Source organism: Leptonychotes weddellii, chromosome 3 (assembly GCF_054177405.1).
Source record: "Leptonychotes weddellii isolate Sample4059 chromosome 3, ASM5417740v2, whole genome shotgun sequence".
Classification (NCBI taxonomy): domain Eukaryota; kingdom Metazoa; phylum Chordata; class Mammalia; order Carnivora; family Phocidae; genus Leptonychotes; species Leptonychotes weddellii.
Window position 1 is genome coordinate 52,981,659 of NC_138371.1, and position 21,249 is coordinate 53,002,907.

Consider the following 21,249-nt stretch of genomic DNA (forward strand, 5'->3'; position numbering starts at 1 on the left):
GATTTCATGCCTTCAAGATCAAAAGCAGGGCTCATCTAAGTCAATAGCCTTTTGAAGTGAAGCAACAATGTGGTGAGGAATTATAGAATGAAAAATTCAGTGCCAACAGGAGAAGGTGTGTGCTTATTAAAGGCATGCATCTGTAACCCAACCAACATGAGTTTGCTCCTTGGTGAGCCACCAAGGTAGAAACTACACCAAGTGAGTTGTTGCACAAAGGAAACTTTATTTGCTGCAGATAAGGAGATCGTGGGGAATAACTTCCAAAACTGTGACTCCCTGAGCAAGGGTGAATGGGTTCCTTTTGTCTAGGGTTAGGGTGAATATTTAGATAGGGAAGCCTTGTCATCGTATGTGTCAAGGCGGGCATCAGGTCACACATGCACCTTAAGGAGATGTGCCTGTTGGTCATCCCAGAGGTCACTCCGTGGTCCATCTGCACAGGTGTGAGTTGGGGATTTTGCTCAAACTGGCCTGGGTGGCCTGGGCCACCTGTTGCTTCCTCCATTGCTCGAGGGGTGGTTTCGATTTGCATCATGCGATGTTGTGCCTGTGGGATCCTTTGCCTAAGTTATGCTGGAAAGAAGAACTTAAGGAAAAATGTGGGACAAAGGTATATGGGTACAGGCAGATGAGCAGTAAAGGTCAGGTCTTGGGATCTAGCTAGGGACACATCTTGTGTAGCATTAGAGGGTTTTTTTTGTTTGTTTGTTTTTTAAAGAATTTATTTATTTATTTGAGACAGAGAGAATGAGAGACAGAGAGCATGAGAGGGAGGAGGGTCAGAGGGAGAAGCAGACTCCCTGCCGAGCAGGGAGCCCGATGCGGGACTCGATCCCGGGACTCCAGGATCATGACCTGAGCCGAAGGCAGTCGCTTAACCAACTGAGCCACCCAGGCGCCCTAGCATTAGAGTTTTCAGGAGATATCAAGTAAAAGGGCCTGAAGACTTTTTTTTTCCAGATACAGATGGACAATTCGAGCTCCAATACTAGGTTTATTAATGCTAATTAATAGGAGAGCAGCAAATAGATCAGTGTATCAAAAATCCCCAAGTGTTCCACAGACCTTGTTCTGAATTCCTGGATCCCAGTGAGGGTGTCCTTTAACCGTGAGATTATTATGCTGTAACAGAATTTTAGACCTAAAGTGTCATTTTAAATCATGCTATTCAGCCATTTTCAGTTTCACTCATTTGCATACCATCTTCACAATTTTTGCCGTATCTGCATGCCACTTGTCCTTTTTTTGTTTTTCCTTAAAATTCACTCACTTTTTTTACTTAAATAAATTGAGCCTTATATTAATAAAATCCCAGGTTTCGTGTGCTAGTTTTTCACATACATGTTAAAATAAATACAAAACTAGTCAAAAAATTTCACCCTTATACCACCTATAGTCCCTTACACTTTGGAAACACTGGTGTAGTGTAAGTTCTTTATTTTTCAAATGAGTTCAGTGAGACCCAAAGAGTTTAACTGATTCAAGCAGGAACTCTCACGGCTTCCGCCAGCAACCCAAGAGAGACCCAGGGCTAGCCTGGGCCTATTTGTATATCAGTCTTTGCATAAGGCATGAATGATGTCCTTTAGAACTTCAAAGAGTGCCCTCACTACCATAACAGTTGGCACACTGTTGTGTACCTTTTTTCCCTGGCACTTTGAAAACCTAGAACTATAGAGTGCACAAATGTATTTAGGAAGGAGCAGTGGTATTAAAGTACCTCTTGAGCTTGAGTATGGTGTGGGTGCCCTGGAAAGAGCCTCCATGTTCATTTGTATGATCCTAGCACAGTGTTACTTAATCTGTACAATGTTAGGTCTGGGTATGAGTTCCTTATCTATAGCAATATACAGCTTTAAAACCGAAGCAGATTCACAGATGAGAGTCCCAATTACAAACTCCGTAATTCTAATTAGCAACATAAATGACATGACAAAGGATCTTGTTTTGCTAATCTGAATCACAACTTGAAATGTGAAATGGAACTCATTTCTCTGGTTAGGATTTTTTTTTTTTAGCGTGGCTTGTCTTTACTTTCATGTGTGGGCTTATGACCTGGTTCATCTCACTGCTTTTCTCTCTTCAGACTGACTACCACAGAACCTTCACTTGGACCATGTGTTGTGATATTTGGCCTTCACTTGGCTCAAGCTTAATGTTAAACCAAATGTTAGCTCTCAGATCATGAGACAGTGCTTTGGTTATAAGATGGGCATCTAGATGATTATCATTGAAAATATACCAAATACGGGGCACCTGGGTGGCTCAGTCGTTAAGCATCTACCTTCGGCTCAGGTCATGATCCCAGAGTCCTGGGATCAAGCCCCGCGTCAGGCTCCCTGCTCGGCAGGGAGCCTGCTTCTCCCTCTCCCACTCCCCCTGCTTGTGTTCCCTCTCTCACTGTGTCTCTCTCTCTGTCAAATAAATAAATAAATAAAATCTTTACATAAAAAAAAAAGAAAGAAAATATACCAAATAGGCTTAAAATTTCTCACAGAAATTTCTAGATCCCGCAGAATATGTCTTAAGAACCCTAGGGGGTCCATGGATCTGAGCTTTAGAAACAGATAGAGTTTGTAGTCCTGCTCTGCCCTCTGCTGGCTATGTGGCTTGGGCAAACCCTTGCGTCCATATCTATAAAATGAAGGTGTTAATTTAAAACAGTGATCTCCTCCAACTCTGAAGTTCTAAGATTCTGTAACTATGTAGGATTTATTAAATAGGATGTTGCTTGTATAAATAATTGGGTTTAAGATAAAAGGAACGCTCAAGAGTTTTAAAACATTTGTTTTTGTATTAAGTTCACATTATATTTGTATTAAGTTCTGTCCTTTAGATTTGGGGCATTTTCCAAAAATTAAACCTGGATAAGAATTGCCTATACTTTCTTTGCACCAGCAGAGTGAAGGTATTTTTATTTTTAGACTTGTTTGGTATCCAGTTAAAATTTTTTCTTAACAAATATATAGATTCCGAATACCAGTCAAAAGAATAAGCTGATTTGGGCTTTTGAAAATTTCTTCATATATAAAACAAGATTTGAGTAAAGAAATAACACAAGAGGGAAAAAACGAATGATTTTGAGACAAACTTGCTTCAAAATATTGGGGACAGTATTTATTTAGAAAGAGTAAATTCTAGGGCCTAAACCACAGACTACCATTGAAATAAGCTTGGTTAAAGTTCTATGAGGTCTGACCAACATTGAGAGTAATTATCTACCTTTCAATTTCTGTTTCATGTTCTTAGGCCTTCTGGCAATTTGTTTGTTTCTTTTGAAAAAGAGAGGGAGTGTACAAATTCCTGTTGGAATCATCATAATATCTGGCTGGGGGTAAGTTGATAGTTTTCGGCTTGCTTACATGTTTCCATATACACGGTTACTATTCATCTTCTCGTTCTTTCTCTAAACCTTATTACAGAATTCCTGCTCTCCTTGTTGGTGTTCTTCTGATAACTGGAAAACATAGTGGAGATAGCATTGACTCAGCCTTCTTTTATGGAAAGGAGCAGGTAAGAAGAGGTTACAGTTCTGTTCTTGGGAACGTCTCTTTTTCGCTTGTTCCTGTGTTTTGCTATACTTACATTAAAGTTATTTTGAAAATCTATTCCAATTTACTGCATACCCCACTGGTGGTCCTATATCACTTTAAGTCACAACTCAAACTGTGGTAAAGATTTTATAGGTCTACATCCGTTTTTATTTTTTTATTTTTAAAGATTTTATTTATTTATTTGACAGAGAGAGCGAGAGAGCACAAGCAGGGGGAGCAGTAGAAGGAGAGGGAGAAGCAGGCTTCTCGCTGAGCAGGGAACCCAATGCGGGGCTCAATCCCAGGTCCCTGAGCCGAAGGCAGATGCCCAACCATCTGAGCCACCCAGGCGCCCCTACATCCATTTTTAGCTGAGGATTTCCAAATGCTCGAAACTTACTGGGTCTTTTTAAACTCACTTATGAATTATCTTTCCTCTACTGGAGGAAAGAGTGATTAATTTAAAGCTATTTAATAAGTTAGCAGTAATAATAAAAGCCGTGTTCTTGACTTTCAATCCTATTATAAATTTCAGAACAGTAAGTATCTGGGGAAAAAGGTGCTTGAGAAGCAATAGTGTATCTGCTGATCAGAATTCTCTAGGGTTAGGACCCAAGGATGTGTGTTTGAAACAAACAAACAAACAAACCTTCAAAAGATTTTGATTTCTTATCCTCTTTTTTCTGTTTTGTAATTTTGAATTTTATTGGGTTGTGAGAATAAATAAGATTACACATATAAAAGACTTCGACTAGCGCTGGCATTTGTTAGTATTCAATTAGTAGTAGCCAGAATTATTTATGGTTAGTATTATTACCATAACAGAGTCTCTAGTTGAAGTACGCTTGAATTACGGATTAAAGCAAGCAAACACTTTGAAATAAAAAAGGTCTGTAAGCAATCATTTAGCTTACTTATAGAGGAAACCAGTGACATTGATGGATAGTGAAAGAAGCATCTAGAAATCTTAGGATTCCGAGCAAATCCTAATTTCTCCTCAAGTAACTTACTCCCTTTCATATTCTTACTCTTTTTTGAAAACCACTGTTCTAGAGCATTTATAGCTGTGGAGATACTGCATTTCCCACCAAACAAAAGTTCCCTTCAGCTACTCTACTAAGATGATCAAGCTGGGACTGTGAAACGTGGCCTGATGTCTCTTTGCACTTTTGGCAGATGATCATCACAGCAGTCACCCTGTTCTGCAGCATCACGATAGCTGGCATATCACTCATGTGTATGAACCACACCACCCAAGCAGGACGCTATGAAGGTTTCAACCAGTCTCAGAACCACAAAGCAGCAGAGCCTGGGAACGCCGCTTTTGAGGAGAGTCCAGTGCCAGCAAATGAACCAGAACCTTTTACAAGTTCTATCCCAGAAACAAGTATGATCCTGACATATAAAGAAACTCCTACGTGTCCGTAGAGCATGTATCCTAAATGTTTTGCTTCAGGGACATTTCTTGAACTATATCTTGACTATCATGTGTATTTGTCAAATGAGGGACTTGAATAATAGTCAATAATAGAAAGAGCTTGTGAGTTCTTCATTAGAGTCACATTTATAAATCTTTTATGAGGATAATCTTATGTTAAATCCTAAAACTTCTTTGGACCTGAGAGCTTAGGAGAAAGTAACAACTGAAGGAAGTCCCTTTCTAGGAAACTAAGCACTTAAAACACTTGTAAATTGGACAATATCAGGTGAGCACCATCAATAAAATGAACTCAAGAAGACCTGGTTAAGGAGTCAGTAATAGTCAGGAATAGGCAAACCATGGTCTGCAGGCCAAATGTGATTCACCACCCGGTCCTGTGTGGCCCAAGAGCTAAGAATAATTTTTACATATTTAAAGGGTTGAAGAAAAATTCCTAAAAATTTCTAAAACTTGGAAGCTATATGAACTTTAAATTTCCGTGGTCATAATGTTTTATTCGAAACCACCTGTGCTCATTCATTTACGTATTTTCCCTGGGCTGCTTTCACGCTATGTTGGTCGAGTTCAGCCATTCACCAGAGACCCAGGGGCCTGCAAAGCCCAAAATATTTATCATCTGGGCCTTTACAGCAAATGTTTGCCAATCCTCTAAGTAAACATATGTTCCTAACTAGTAACTTTGTTAATAAGTGTTAACAACTTCAATTCGCGAAGGGAACTCAGCAATAAGAGTATGCATTTTGGACTCCCTGGTGCCTGTGGAGATTTCATAAACATAAAGCATTGTGCCTGGGAGTGTAAGTGCCAGTACCTATTTTGTTCAGAGACTTTGTGGCATCTAGGGTGACTGATCTCAAAACTATTAATTGTAAATGTCAATAAGTGAACAATTAAGAAAAGAGAGTAAGATTTAAAAAACCTATCTTTGTTGTAAAAAGAGGAAAGTCCCACAGATCTTACCATTTTATGTTGCCTTCTCCGCCCTCTCTCCCTTCCTCCATGCCAAACTGAAAGTATAGAGGACAGTGGCTAAAAACGGGGACTGGAGCCAGACTGCCTGGGTTCAAGTCCTGACTCCACAGTTTACTGCTCTTTGATCTTGGGCAAGTTCCCTCTGCCTCAGTTTACATATCTGATGATGATAATCCTTACTTCATAGGACTGTAAGGTCCTCCTACACAGGACTGTAGTTTGCCACTTCTTGACTTACACCATTATCCCTGCCTCGGTCAGTACTCCTTTAGTTCATATTATTAATGGTGCTCGCTCATTTTTTTGTTAGATCCTTTGTGATTTCAGCATCAGAATTTCATTCTTTTGAGCCCTCTTGACCATTTTCCCTTTTAAAATGGAGGTTCAAGGATTCTCTTTATGATGTGTTCACTAAAATTTTAAAAGTTGCTTTCTTGAAGTCTAGAGTACTTTTCGGATGCTGCCCAGTACCCTCTCCTTCCTCACTTCCTTCGTGGACAGCTACAGTGATCCTATAAAGGATCCTGCGGACCACAGCTCTAGCTGGCTCTCTGTGTCTTCTTCCCCCATGAGTGTTCCAGAACTGGCTACAGAAGGCCTGACAGTGTGTGGGGGGAACACAAAACAAAGTGTCTTAAGCCCAGAGCCTTTTGCTGCCACCATTACCTGTATTTTATTTTTAAAGATTTAGTTATTTATTTTGAGAGAGAGAGTACAAGAAAACAAGTGCATGTGGGGCGGTGGGGGAGGGGGGGCGGGCAAAGGGAAAGAATCTCAAGCAGACTCCCCACTGAGCACAGAGCCTGACATGGGGCTTGATCTCATGACCCTGAGATCATGACCTGAGCCGAAGGCAAACATTTAACTGACTGAGCCACCCAGGCACCCCTCTATCTGTATTTTAAAAATAGCAAATAAAGTGCACCATAGATGTTCTTTACACTCAGTCATCAGGGGATGCCTGGGTGGCTCAGTCGTTAAGCGTCTGCCTTTGGCTCAGGTTATGATCCCGGGGTCCTGGGATCGAGCCCCACATCGAGCCCCACATCGGGCTCCCTGCTCCGCGGGAAGCCTGCTTCTCCCAATCCCACTCCCCCTGCTTGTGTTCCCTCTCTCACTATATCTCTCTCTGTCAAATAAATAAAATCTTTTAAAAAAATAAATAAATAAACTCAGTCATCGTCATCTCCAGCAGGAAAACCAGCTTGTCCTGTAATGTAAATAAATAAAGAGCCAGAGGACAGCTATCGCTTGGTTCCATAGGAAATCTTCCTTAGTGTTTCTATTTCCCTCTCCTTGTATCTCACTGTTTTATAACTGCTGTTGAACCTATCTGTATAACCCACTAGACTATAAGTGCTATGACTGATTTGCCCAACATTATAGCCTCGGCACCTAGCGTGGTATCAGTCTTACTGTAAGTGTTTAGTAATATTTGTTAATAGATGGGTAGATACATGGCTGGATAAGTTACACCATGATTTTCTTTTTTTTTTTTAAGATTTTATTTATTTATTTGAGAGAGAGAGAGCACAAGCTGGGGGGGAACAAGGGTGGGGGGAGAGGCAGAGGGAGAAGGAGAAGCAGGCTTCCTGCTGAGCAGGGGGCCCGACACGGGGCTCGATCCCAGGACCCTGGGACCATGACCTGAGCCAAAGGCAGATGCTTAACTGCCTGAGCCACCCAGGTGCCCCTGCACCATGATTTTCTGAAGCTGCCCTACAGATTGCCATGGCAAAGTACTTGTTTATTTGCCTGTTCACCCATGTTCCGAGGGGAAAATCCGTGTGGTTATTCTCCTCCTGCAAATCCTGCTCTCTTCTGCTTTGCTAGTAGTGTTAACACATAACACATTTGATGTCCAGCCTGGCCTCCCCAAATCTCGGTTTCCCAAAATAGTTCACTCACCTCTATTCCTTGCTAGGCATTTGTCAGAGACCCATGATTTGCACATGTTGTAAGTGTGGAATTATGACTAAAAGGGAAATTAACCTATTAACCTTTTAATATGAGATCAAAGGCTTAGTTATAAAAGAGAAGGCTAATACACTAGTTATGTATCCTTCTTATGTTAGAAGATAAAAACCGCCATAGCACTTTTCGTGGTGGCTGTAATCATGTGTGAGTACCCACGTGCATGCCCGGTATGTATGTCATTGGAATGGGCTGGCTTTATATCTGTTTTCTGAACAATTTCATCTTAGCTGACTTAAGCCTTCAAATTTCTGAAGATAGGAGGGCTAGGCCAGATGATCTCTGTATTTTCTTTTCTATTATACTGTGGTTCTATTTTAACCTTGAGATGGCATCATTATCTTAAATTTAGAAAGACACTTGTAATAGCTTATTATAGATTGTAGTTTTTATACTTTGAAATCTTTTTCTGTTAAGAACACTGCTGAAGAATTAAGTCATATTATCAATGAAAATTTCAGCCTAGGCATTATTCCTTTTTCTAGCATATTAAATTTTAATACAATTTATCACTGAACTTATTATCTATTAGAATCCACACCAGAAAAAAAAAAAAGAATCCATGTCAAGGAGCACCATGTCTTATATCTGTGTTTAAAGGACACTGCATGCATCCTCTGACTACGTAGAAGAGAAACTATAGCTCTATAGCAGATGTCTCAGTGAACTTCCATAAACCAATCTACCTATAAAGCAGCAAGAGCTTTTCAGCAGTATATGTTTGAAAAGATGAAAAAATAGAATTGTTTTGACTGCATTTTCTAGACTAGTAGGAAACACCTTCTTGGGCGCCTGGGTGGTTCAGTTGGTTAAGCAACTGCCTTCGGCTCAGGTCATGGTCCCGGAGTCCTGGGATTGAGTCCCACATGGCTCTTGGCTCAGCAGGGAGCCTGCTTCTCCCTCTGACTCTCTCCCCTCTCGTGCTGTCTCTCTCTCTCTCAAATAAATAAATAAAATCTTTTAAAAAAAAAAAGGAAACACCTTCTTGAAAGAAGCAAGTCTTGAGCTGAACATAAGGGAGGAGAGGATTTCAAAGAATTAACAAGAGTGGGAATTGCACATGTGTCTAACCAGGTCTGCGGACCCGAAAAGGCATGGGGTTTGTGGAGGACACTAAAGAATTGTCCGGAAAGAAGGAAGACGCCTTGTTGAACAGTGGGGATGGTTGGATAGGGTAAGAGGGGCCAAGTCCTCAGGAGCTTTCAAATTCAGGCCAAGGAGCTTCAATTAACTACAGTAAACAATAGAGCGTTAGTGCGTGTTTTTAAGGAGTGATGAAAAAAAGGTGTTTTTGAAGAAAGTGTTTAAATTCTTAGTTCTCAAAGCACAGTGGTAACTAATAAAAGCAGCATGGATTAAAACACTCTTCCTTGTCATGCAACGAGGAGACAATATACAGAGGAGCTGGTCCTTTCCTGCCACTCCTTAAATGTTAACCTCCGTATAAGCACATGTAAATTCTTCTTGATAGACACCGTGTGAACACATTTCCATTGTGGCTGCATGGGAAATTTGTGTGTGTGTATGAGTGGGTGGGTTGTCTGGTTTGGTCTGGTTTGGCATCTCTTGAAGTCCATTTCTGTTGTGGTTGGGCCTTATTCTCCTATGTTATTTTATCTATATAGGTTGCTGCTCCTGCTCAATGGGAGATGGTGGATTGCACTGCCCATCCACCGAGACAGTAGGAAACACAGGCGCCAGTGGGCTTGTGACTCCTTCGTTTGAGAAAAGTAAGTGCCTCCAGGCCATGAGGATGGGCCTAAGGAACAGAAGATTCCTCTCCTTACACCGTAAAAGATTTCGGCTCAGGATTTCATAGAAGCTACACTGCTTATGTATTCTCAAATAAGATGGGGAAAAGTGCTAATAGGATAATAATTGTGCATAGATAGGATACTCATTTAAAAAAATAAAGTTCGGGGAACCCGGGTGGCTCAGTTGGTTAAGCATCTGACTCTTGATCTCAGCTCGGGTCTTGGTCTCAGAGTTGTGAGTTCAGACACCGAGTTGGGCTCCACACTAGACATGGAGCCTACTTAAAAAAATAATATTAAAAAAATTAAGTTCTTATAATATAGTAATTGGTAGTATTATAGACATGTTTTCCAATAAATTTAACCCATGTGATAATTCCAAGAAGTTTGCCCCAAGTACCATTTTTTTGGGGAGGGACTCTTTTCTTATTTTAGCAGCTAAGACTTTTCCCCCACTCATCTTCAGGGCCAGGACCAATTAGTGCTTAATTACATTTTGAATCTATAGACTTTAAATATACCCTTTCTTATAAAATAAGAAAAATCTTTGAAAGTAATGAACTTTGACATACAGAGTAGAAGACTGAATTACATTTGTGGTCTGAATTTCAGTTTATTTATTTGTTTGAGCTAAAATTGGTATGTAGCATTATATTAGTATAAGGTGTACAACATAATAGTTCAATATTTGTATATATTACACAGTGATCACCACAATAAGTCTAGTTACCATCCGTGACCATACAACTGACCCCCTTCACTCTTTTCACCCTCCCCTAACCCCCTTGCCCTCTGATAACCACCAGTCTGTTTTCAACCTTGCCCTAGCTCTTGGTTGTCTCTAGACCCTTTGTGATTATCTAGCCTGACTTATTCTTGATAGTCCCAGTTGTTGAGGGTGTGCTAGGACGGGTGCGAAGGGAGGGACCTAGATTCAGGCTGATTGGAAGCCAGATTCTCAGGCAGCAGCTCTTAAAGTATGCAAATATATACAGTCCTGTGGGACCACAATCGTAGACCTTGCTGACCTCTAGACCAGGAGATCTGAAGGTATCCCCTGGGTGCAATTGCCAAGAATCAGGGCTTCAGTCAAGTGTAAAAGATCCTTTCTGGGAGATACCAGTGAGCTGTGGCAAGGCCGAGGTGGGGGGTGGGGTTTGCACAGATGCTGTCTCTGCCTGCATCCTCCAGAGTGCTTCTGTAGCCTTTAGATGTGTGGCTTTAACCTGAAGCCTGTCCCTCAGGTTAAAGCTCCTGGGCGATCAAATGGGTCTTTTTCATGTGCACTCTGGGGGTGTATTTCAGTTTGCTGTCTGTGTATTGCCCAGGATGTGGTATCCTGTCCAGAACTATCTTTCCAAATGTTACAAACCCGTGGAGCCTAGAAGCACAAGCCTCCGCAGCCACCAGAGCCAGGCAAGTGGGTGGCCTCTGTGTGGACTGAGTTCACCCACCAGCTTTAGCAAGGCTGCGGGAGAGTGTTGGGTGTGGGACAGGCCTGTGCCAGGAAAGAGCGTCCGGGGCGAGGCACACCTGCAATTTTAGCAGAGCTGGAGAAGAGCATTCTGGGAGGGATGTGCCTTGGTTTGAGCCATGTTATGTTTGCACGCACCTGCCTACCCTGGCAAGGTAGAGGGAGAGTGTAAAAACTGGCACTCTCCAGCAGCTCCATCCACAAGAAAAATTCCAGTGAATCTTTTAAGATTAGCAGTTGAATCTCCTTCACATATAATCTAGTCACTTCTCAAACAGCTGCCTTTGTGCTGGTTCCCCAGACGGGTGAGTCCATGCATGAGCCCCTCAAAAGGAGTATCTCAGATCCCCGTAGCCCTTGGGCCCCCTGGACATAAGCCCCATGTTTCCAGAACCAGACTTTCTTGGGGCCTCATATGTCTGGTACAGGTCCCAAGGGTTGGGGTCCCTGATGTGGAGCACAATCCCCTCACTCCTCAGGAAGTTCTAAGCCTGTGAGATCCTTCCCTATTGTGAGTCACTGTACCCAGGGTGAGCTTTTCGGTGAGATTGCATTTCTGCCTTTCCTACCTGGCTTGATGTGGCCATTTTTCCCTTGTGTTGGAGGAAGCGGGCCAGCTAGTTTCAGTTCTTTTTAGGTGGGAGTTATTCCGTATAGAGTGGTAGATTTGGTGTATCTATGGGGGATGAGTTCAGGGTGTTCCTATGCCACCATCTTGGATCATCCCCATGCACGCACAATGGAATTCAAATTATTTAAAACAACTGAACACACTTATGTGAAATTGCAATGCACTTTCAGTTGATTATGCTTATTTGTAATTAAGTTAGAAAGGGAAACCCCCAAAAGCCCTCTTAGGACATGGTGAAATATATGTCAACTGTATTGTTGTCAAAGGCATTTCACTTTTATTTAAGAAATGTGAGGATTATAAATAAGGATGTATGCAAATCACTTAGCACAGTGTGTGGAATACATAGTAAATGCTCATTAAACATAGTTGCAGTAGTAGTGGTTGTTATTAGGCAAGCAGGGTTTATATTTGGCTGCTGTCTACTGGCTAGTAATGAATCTTAAATAGTGGAACTCACATTTCTATAGAAAGAAGTGAAAATATATCAGATGTTGGGCCTTCACTGACTTTCTGCTAGGAAACCCCATTTGGTGTTCAGTTAAACTGTCTTTCAGTTTTTGTATGCCACTTTCCTAAACTAATGTTTCTTTACTTTACATCATAATTCTCAAGGCTTTTCTCCTTATGTTTTCTCCCTACACAATATACCTAATAGTAAAGTCTGTCAACAAATTCAATATGTAATTTAACAATTTTTTTGTCTCCGGAAATTATGCTTTTCTTATCTGCCATTTTCTTCATGAATAATGCTGATTCCTGAAAAGCCTTTTATGTAGGAGCTTCTTTCATTTTCTGATCCTATTTTGTAAAAGTCATATAGAAAGAAAGCCATCACATATGGACTTCATCTACTCATATAATTTAGTATCATTCCTTACGCCTGAAATAAAGAAAGGCTAGAGGAAACCAAACCATGAACAAGGGAGAATTTTTAGAGCTTAGCAGTATAATTAATTCCTCATCCCCCAAACACTGGCACAGCACAAAGGCAAAAGCAATGTTGCAATGCGTAAAAAAGGCAAATGAAAGATAATAAAATTTATTTTTATCCATTTTTGTCATATCTGTATGCAGTATTTTAAGACCAGGTTTATTATATATACTGATAGAATTTTTGTACACTAAGATATACACAAATAATTTTTATTAAAGTAGGATCATACTAGAGAGACAGTTTGGCAGCCTGCTTTCTTTTCACATAGCAACACTGTGCGCTTCCCCCGTGCCCTAAGCCGCAATGTTGGACCACATTTAATGACTGCATATGTCCCTTTTTGGAAAGGGGCTCTAGGAAATACAGATTTTTATGGTTACCTTGAGGGTTAAGAGCTATAAAATTGTGGTTTTCATCTTTGACTTTTTAAAATCAGACTGTATGTTAGACTAGACATCCATTTCGTAAAAAATGTTTTCCCCTGCTTTGGGGGCCATGGACATAGTGGAGGAGAACACAGGTTTCTTGAGAAAGGCCCCTCCCCTCTAGCTAGTCTAGGCCAGAAAAGGGTCATACCTGTGATTTGGACTTGCTTCTGCATGTCAACAGAATGGTGTATAACAGTTTTGATTTCTTAAAGGTCTTTTCTAAGGCAGATTTTAAACTCTTTAATGAAAGGCAAGGGGGAGTAGTACATTTGTATTACAGTTAGCCAAACTAGGATATCCGTGACCAATATGTAGATTTGTTACAGATGAAACATGAGCTATTAATTGAGCCTTAAAAAAAGAAATTAAGATATATATATTTATAATGTATAGCTAATGGCTATAATAACGGCTAATGGCATGAGGGAATCACCCAGTGTTGCTAAGTAAAAAAAAAAAAAAGCACGCTGCCAAACTGTGCCTTTGTATGATCCTACTTTAATAAAAAGTATTTGTGTGTTCTTGGTGTAGAAAATTCTATAAGTAGAGGGGTCGCCTGGGTGGCTCAGTCAGTTGAGCGTCTGCCTCCGGCTCAGGTCGTGATCCCAGGGTCCTGGGATCGAGCCCCGCATCGGGCTCCCTGCTCAGCGGGAAGCCTGCTTCTCCCTCTCTCTCTCCCCCTGCTTGTGTTCCCTCTCTTGCTCTCTCTCTGTCAAATAAATAAATAAAATCTTAAAAAAAAAAGAAAAGAAAAATTCTATAAGTAGATACAGTAAACCTGGTCTTAAAAAATATATGTGTTATACCGTTAAATAGTGTAGAAGGGAACTATGGCATCCTACTTGTATTTTGTCAGATGAAACCACTTGACAAGTAGAACTCTCCTGAGACCACATGAAGGAGCCTTCCTCAGATTTCATCTAAAATAATATACTGATGCTGAGCTGAATGTGCATATGCACTGGTTTGCTTCGAAAGTCATTATGAATTTAAAATGCATTCAAATAAAAAGCTCTGATTACAAATTGTTGTACTTACTGTCTTATAGATGATCATTGTGTGAGTCGCTGTAACTCCCAGACCTGCATGTTAGTCCAGGAAGAAGAGCAGTATCTACAGAGTGGAGACCAGCAACTGACTCGTCATGTGTTGCTGTGTTTACTTCTCATTATTGGCCTGTTTGCTGTAAATGTTTCTTCTGATTTTTGTTTTGGGGCCATTTCTTTAAATGTTTGGAAAAGATTTTATTCAGGCATCTGGGGGAAACTTAGTTGCTGCTTCTGGGAGGGGTGGGTGGCAATGAGGCCAATCTGAATCCTGATCTTGAGCTGTTTTGGGGAGCAAGGGGAATGAAGAATTCACAGCACTCTGCTGCCTAAATGCCCCAATAGCCTCTTCTGCTTAGAGTCGTTTACTCTATTCTCTGAATCTAGAATCTGGTAAAACCAGGTATCCCCACGCTGTGTACGGGGCCACTTATTCTAACGTATTCCTTCCAAGACTGACCTCAGTGGGTAAATGCCTACGTGGTCTCGCAGGAGACATTCCTCAGATAAATAAGCTTTTAAACAGAATTTTTCGTTATGAAAATAACACAACTACTTCATACAATAGATAGTTGTGAGATTACCACCTTCTATTTTTAATACATTTTTTCATTGTTCTAATTGTCATACAGATTTATACCCTGCTTTGTCACCTATGTCAACCATTTTCATCTTGCTACGCAGTTGTTCCGAACTATTACTTTAAATGGCTCCTTAATAAACCATAGAGGAGAGGGCGCCTGGGTGGCTCAGTTGGTTAAGCGACTGCCTTCGGCTCAGGTCATGACCCTGGACTCCCTGGATCGAGTCCCGCATCGGGCTCCCTGCTCGGCAGGGAGCCTGCTTCTGCCTCTGACCCTCCCCCCTCTCATGTGCTCTCTCTCTCTCTCATTCTCTCTGTCTCAAATAAATAAAAAATAAATAAAATCTTAAAAAATAAAAAAATAAAAAAAATAAATAAACCATAGAGGAGATACATTATCATTTTCTCAACCACTTTCTTAGGGATGATTATTCCTAGTTCTTCAAAATGCTTAAATAAACATCTCCATGCAATGTTTCCGTATGATAGACTCTCAAGGTTGGGAAATCTGGATCAAAGAGTACAAATATTTCAGTGCCTTTGGATGCATTCTATCAAATTGTTTTCTGAAGGAGTAGTATAGATTTGTAAAAGTACTCTCACCAGCACTGAATGTTATAAATTTTAAAATTTGATAATTTTGTAAGTGAAATATAGCACTTTATTTTTTCAATGCATTTCTCTGATTACTAGGGGCTTTTAGAATTAGTTTTATGTCCTTTTTTGTGAATTATCAGTTACTATTATATAATTCTTTGAGATGGTTCAATTGTAACTTGCCTAGAGATGGGAGATGGACCATATAACGTATGAAGAAACCTTTTTACGTGGGGATGCTTGTTACATAGAACGCTATCAGCCAGCACCATTTTAACTGCTGTTTAAGAAAAATAATCAAAAAGTAAATGCTGCCAAGAACGGCTGCTTAGCGATGTGATTGTTTTGATTGTGTAGAACTAATTTTAAAATCAGTCCTGTCTTAGGCTAGTCGGCAGTCCTGATGTATTATGTAAGCTTCTGTATTATGGCGCATGTCTTCTTGCTTCAAGTCTGATCAAATTAGATGCTGTTTGAATGACATCTGTCAAGAGGAGAGGTTGACACCTCTTGTTCAAAAGACAAAGCCTCTATATTCTGTCGGTGTTTTTCCTTTTAGTCTTTTTCTGCCTGATTATTAAGCAGATAAGTTATTGTACTGTGTTCTGGATAGAGAGAAATGATTAGCTAGCTTCATTTTAAAATACTATTTTCACCTTCCTTTACAGAATCTTTCCAGTTGTTTGTGGTGGCTATTCAACCAAGAACCTGGAAGACTCTATGTTGAGTTACAGTTTTTCTGTGCTGTGTTTAACTTTGGCCAGGTATTTATTCCCTGAGAACTTGGAAGGCTTTTTTCTGTTTTCCTGGATGGGCTGTTTGGGGGGCAGTGGTGCGGATGTTGTTGTTTTCTTTTAAATCGAAAGGGTTTAGTTGGTTTGCCGGCTGCTGGTACATGACAGCTGGCAGGGGCTGCCGGTCTCCGTGTTGGTTCAAGTCCTCAGAATGCACCCGCAGTGTTTCAGTCAGAAACACCAAATCGTTTTTTGCTTTGGTTTTAAAATAAAGAATGATAATTTAAGCAGGGACAAGATGTTCCAGCTTCTTTTTAAACTTTGTGGTGGTCTTAATAAGTCACTTTGGGAAGAAGACTTACCTTCTCTGAGCCTTTAGTTTCATCACTTAAATTGATGAACATCATTTCATTTACATTTCAATGTTTCTTGAACAATAGGTACTTAAATCTTTTTAGAAAATCATGTGGTAGATAAATAAATTTTGGCCAGGGATAAGCATGATACTTTAGTCATCTTGCTTAAACGTCACAAGAATACCTACAAAGTAGACATTATCATTCCCAGTTTACAAATTAGAAACTAAAATTCCATGAAGAACTAATATAATAGGTGCTATTGTTTTTATGTCACTATTAAAATGGATATTTAAGAGTAAGTGATGTTTTATGTATTGGGAAGATATTTTTATGTGTAAAGTTCAAAATGTGATTCTGTTTTTAATCCCTTACCTTTTAATTAGAGAATATTAGTCCCCAGATTAAGTATCGGGTTGAAAAAAATATTGTGTTTGAAATCACGGGGTTTTAATAATCAACCGAGTCAGTTAACATTTATCAGTAAAGAGTCCCACACTTTTTACCCTAACATTAATTTCTTTTTTTTTTTTTAAAGATTTTATTTATTTATTTGACAGAGAGAGATAGTGAGAGAGGGAACACAAGCAGGGGGAGTGGGAGAGGGAGAAGCAGGCTTCCCGCTGAGCAGGGAGCCCGATGCGGGGCTTGATCCCAGGACCCTGGGATCATGACCTGAGCCGAAGGCAGACGCTTAATGACTGAGCCACCCAGGCACCCCTAACATTAATTTCTTGAAATATTTCCCGTTTGTTTTGCCATTATTGTGGGAGCAAAATGACTCTGTCCAGATAGATAAGTGACCCATTCAGTTTATTACAGATAGACTTGAGTATCCCAAGCTACTTGATGCCCGCCTCACTTTGTGATTCTATGTAAGATCTGATTCTGTACCCAAGACCTATAAAATACTAGGTTGAAAACTCATAGTCTCACTCAGCATTTTGTATTCAGGGAAGCCACTCCAGGCTGAGTCACCCCAAGACTGGCACTGAGAAGGCTTCACAAAGAAGCTAATGCCAGGAATGTTGCATTTGAAATGATGCCCCCACAGCTAATGGCCCAAGTGTTTCAAAGGAGAGAGATATACACCCCCACACACCACCACCACCACCACATTCTATATAGGTGTTGTAGTAAGATCATTCCTTTTTGGTTGTTTGTAGTTTGGGGGTGAAGAAAGGTAGATCCTTCGTGCAATACATTACATTCTCCATCCCACCTCCCACCAACTTGCACTTAGATCCTTATCCCACTGTGCCTGACAAATGGCAGCTCGCAGGCTCCTGCCTCTCCAAGCAGTCCCAATTGTCCTGATCTGTGGCTGACTTCTGGTGCCATTTTGCTTCATCACCCCCAAATCCTTCAAAGCCTTTCCCTAAGCACCTAGCCAACTTCATTTCACATAAAGTTTGTTCAGTTACTTCATTATAACCAGATACTATATAATTCTATCATTTCTCAAGTGTTAACAGAAAAATAATAAATACCTAAGCACAATAGGAGCTAATTTATTTTCTTTTTTAAAAAGAGGTGAAAAAAGACATAAAGCTTTTATTTTTTTGTTTAAGATTTATTTATTTATTTATTTGACAGAGACACAGCAAGAGAGGGAACACCAGCAGGGGGAGTGGGAGAGGCAGAAGCAGGCTTCCCGCAGAGCAGGGAGTCCAATGCGGGGCTTGATCCCAGGACCCCGGGACCATGACCTGAGCTGAAGGCAGACGCTTAACGCCTGAGCCACTCAGGCACCCCGACATAAAACTTTTAAATATTTCCATTTTTCTTCAGTAAGCTAGCATGAAGATGTGATCGCTCAGTACTGGTTTAAACTGGTTATCCAACATAATTCGTAGGATAGGTGACTGGAAAGAGGCAGCCAAGTATCATAACTGCCTCCAGGCATTAAACTTTAGAGGGCCTGCCTTACAATATTGCTCTAATCACTATGGATTTGCTTCCCTCCGCACTAAATATGGTGACTTCCATAACTTCCCAGTCTTAATGTTTTAGTGTTGAACTCATAACTATAACTTTTCTTCTTCCATAGGGATTTATTTCCTTTGGCATCTTTGGATTGGACAAACATTTAATCATTCTGCCTTTCAAAAGAAGGTAAATTTAGTTTTGAAATAAACCTGTATCAGTAAAGGTAATGACAAGGCCATTCTATTAAGATACTGATATTTTTAAGCCTTTAGTAACTGCTAGGAGACTACAGAAAGGGTAAATTAAACACTGCAGAAAGGTTATATGTTGATTCACATATCTGTTGTAAATAACTGCAGAGAAAATGTTGGAAGAACTCCTATTAATCCAACATTGTCATTTGCATTTTACCAAGAATTGATGGATGCTGACTTCTACCTATGCCATTAACTACATAAAGTAAAATGAAACTTGGAAGTGTATTTAGAAATGGAAATAATAGATGGTGTGCCCCCAAAGGTCTGTATTTGACAATATAGGTTCTCCTTTGACAATAGGATTTCTCTTTCTATCAAACTGACAATTTATAGAAAACTTAAATTCTCTTCTTGCTAAACTTTTGTTTTTTATTTGCTTGGTGAAGAGTTTCTTTAGATTCCGATTGGGAATTTCTTTATAATAACAGTGATAGTGTGAATATAATAATGAAGTGGGAATTCTCCAACTTGGGAGTGGCAGGAAAGGGGGGCACAAGTCTTTGTATATCCTCATTTGTTTTCAAAGTCAAAATTAGTAGAAATTAGAAGTACTAGTGGAATTTATCCAACCAACTATATAAAAAGTACCCAGTATATGGTCACTCTTCTTTCTTCTCCTTCTTTTTTGTCATCATTAACATCATCACATTATTAAGATGTAGTTGCTAGGGTCATAATCATTTCATTAAGGAGGAAAAGTGTAATAGGAAAGTCATTGAACTTAGTTAACAGCTTCATAATGTTGATCAGGTAAAATAGTCAACAGATCTATTGTCCGAGGTGACAGAAACAGAAATGTGCTGTATTCCAGATCCTAGTATTTGTCTCTTTGGTACTGAAATTGGAAAATGATTAAATAAAATACTTGATCTCTGTAAGTAATTTTTGCAACTTAAAACAGTAGAATGTAGAATAAGAAAAGACCTTCATTTATTGGCAGAAACTGAAATGGATCAAATATGTCAGGAGGGTTTATAAAACGTTCAAGTCTCAAGTCTCCCACCCTGCCTCACCTCACCCCCACCCTACCTGCTTGGACCAGGAAACCAAGTGCAGGTTATGTCTTTGCCTCGGAGACTAACGAGATCTGGATGTTTTAGATGTTAGCTTTGAAAGAGCCATGTTGATGAGGTGATAAGCAAGAAGGGGTTTTCTCTCAGTGCTTTCATTTCCTTAAAAGTGGCCTCCATAAATTTTGGTTTTTAGACTTGAATTCCTATGGAATAATAAAGAGACAGCAGAAAACAGGGGTTCTCCTGTTCCTGAGGAAATAAAAATGACCTGTCAGCAATTTATCCATTATCACCGTGACCTCTGCATCCGAAACATTGTCAAGGAAAGAAGGTAAGTACAAATTCCAGATAATTATATTTTAGATGATTAATTTTGGTTTGTAACAGGCTAAGTAATGTGGTTTTAACTAACTACATGGTTGTTATTTTCAATAGCATGTTTACATGTAAAAGTGAAAATAGCTATGGGTCAGTTTATAGTTTAAGAAACAGAATATATAAAATTTTTACACTTTCTAAATGTTATATAACTGCCGATTTCCATATAAAATGTGAAAACTAATTTAGAATGAACCAAGATGTCGTGAAATATTAACATTCACTTCACGCTGGCCATTAGTGTCTCACAAAGCTATGAGATACACTGGATTCAGAAGTGGCTTTCTATTCTCCATCTCCTAGTGGTATGTTATTTCATATTATTAATGACATTGTCAAAAAAAATGAAATGAAATTTGTATTTTAATTAATTTGGCTGCTTATTTTTCCCTTCAAGTCCTAATCTTCAGTCTATGACATCATATTTATTCTTCTAATCCTCAAGGTATGGAGGATGCAGCAGGAAATGAATGTTAAAGTGCCATGATTTTTGGTTGTCATAAAAGAGGGAAAAAAACACAACATAACCCAATATGTTTATGTGTATAACTACGTATTTAAAAATTTATGCAGATTACCATTCAGGGTGATATATTTAACCTCTTCTGCCAGTATATTTTATTATAACCAAAAGGAGGCCTGGTATAGCTAGTGGAAAGGGGACTCACTGGTTGCGCACTGATACCAGAGGCCAGGTCCTGAATCTGCCACTTACTAGCTATGTGACGTCAGGCCAGTTCGATTCTCTAAACCTTTGTTTTCCTCTTATTTGAAGTTAGATAACATGTCTTTGAAGTGGATAGCAAAATCTATATGATGGTGCAAGCTCAGTTTCTGGAAATGGTAAACTATGAAGAAAAGTGAGTTTCTTACCCTTAAAGAGCCAAACAGAATTACTTCAAAGTTCCATCTGTGGCTAGTTCCAACAATTTACAATTGTTTTTTTTAAAGGAAGAAAGGGCACTCCACTTCAGAAAGGCCCACCGTGACTGCCTACTGTCAGAAGCATGGCTCTTGCTTCTAGCTGAGCGGACACTGGCTGATGGTGCTGCTGTGCGTCCTATATGACGGCACATTCTCTGCATTCTGTACAGTTCCATGCGCTGCACTTGGAGCTTCCTGGTCAGTCATCAGGAAGCAAGTGCTATTCAGTTGGTGTCTGGGATTACAAGGTGTTTGTTAGGCTATAAGTTAAAAATCAACAAGCAG

At 39.9% G+C, this 21,249-nt stretch overlaps 1 protein-coding gene across 2 annotated transcripts in view; it reads left to right on the forward strand.

Annotated features, from left to right (window-relative positions):
* The window catches only part of GPR155 (G protein-coupled receptor 155), a 45,876-nt gene that overhangs the window by 19,493 nt on the left and 5,134 nt on the right, over positions 1-21,249 (forward strand). For both annotated transcript variants that reach the window (XM_006744589.3, XM_031040491.2), the window contains exons 8-15: positions 3,253-3,337; positions 3,426-3,516; positions 4,713-4,923; positions 9,549-9,653; positions 14,196-14,332; positions 16,042-16,137; positions 18,514-18,578; positions 19,856-19,993. In XM_006744589.3, coding sequence (XP_006744652.1) covers positions 3,253-3,337; positions 3,426-3,516; positions 4,713-4,923; positions 9,549-9,653; positions 14,196-14,332; positions 16,042-16,137; positions 18,514-18,578; positions 19,856-19,993 — 928 coding nt within the window. The remainder of the gene's footprint in view (positions 1-3,252; positions 3,338-3,425; positions 3,517-4,712; positions 4,924-9,548; positions 9,654-14,195; positions 14,333-16,041; positions 16,138-18,513; positions 18,579-19,855; positions 19,994-21,249) is intronic.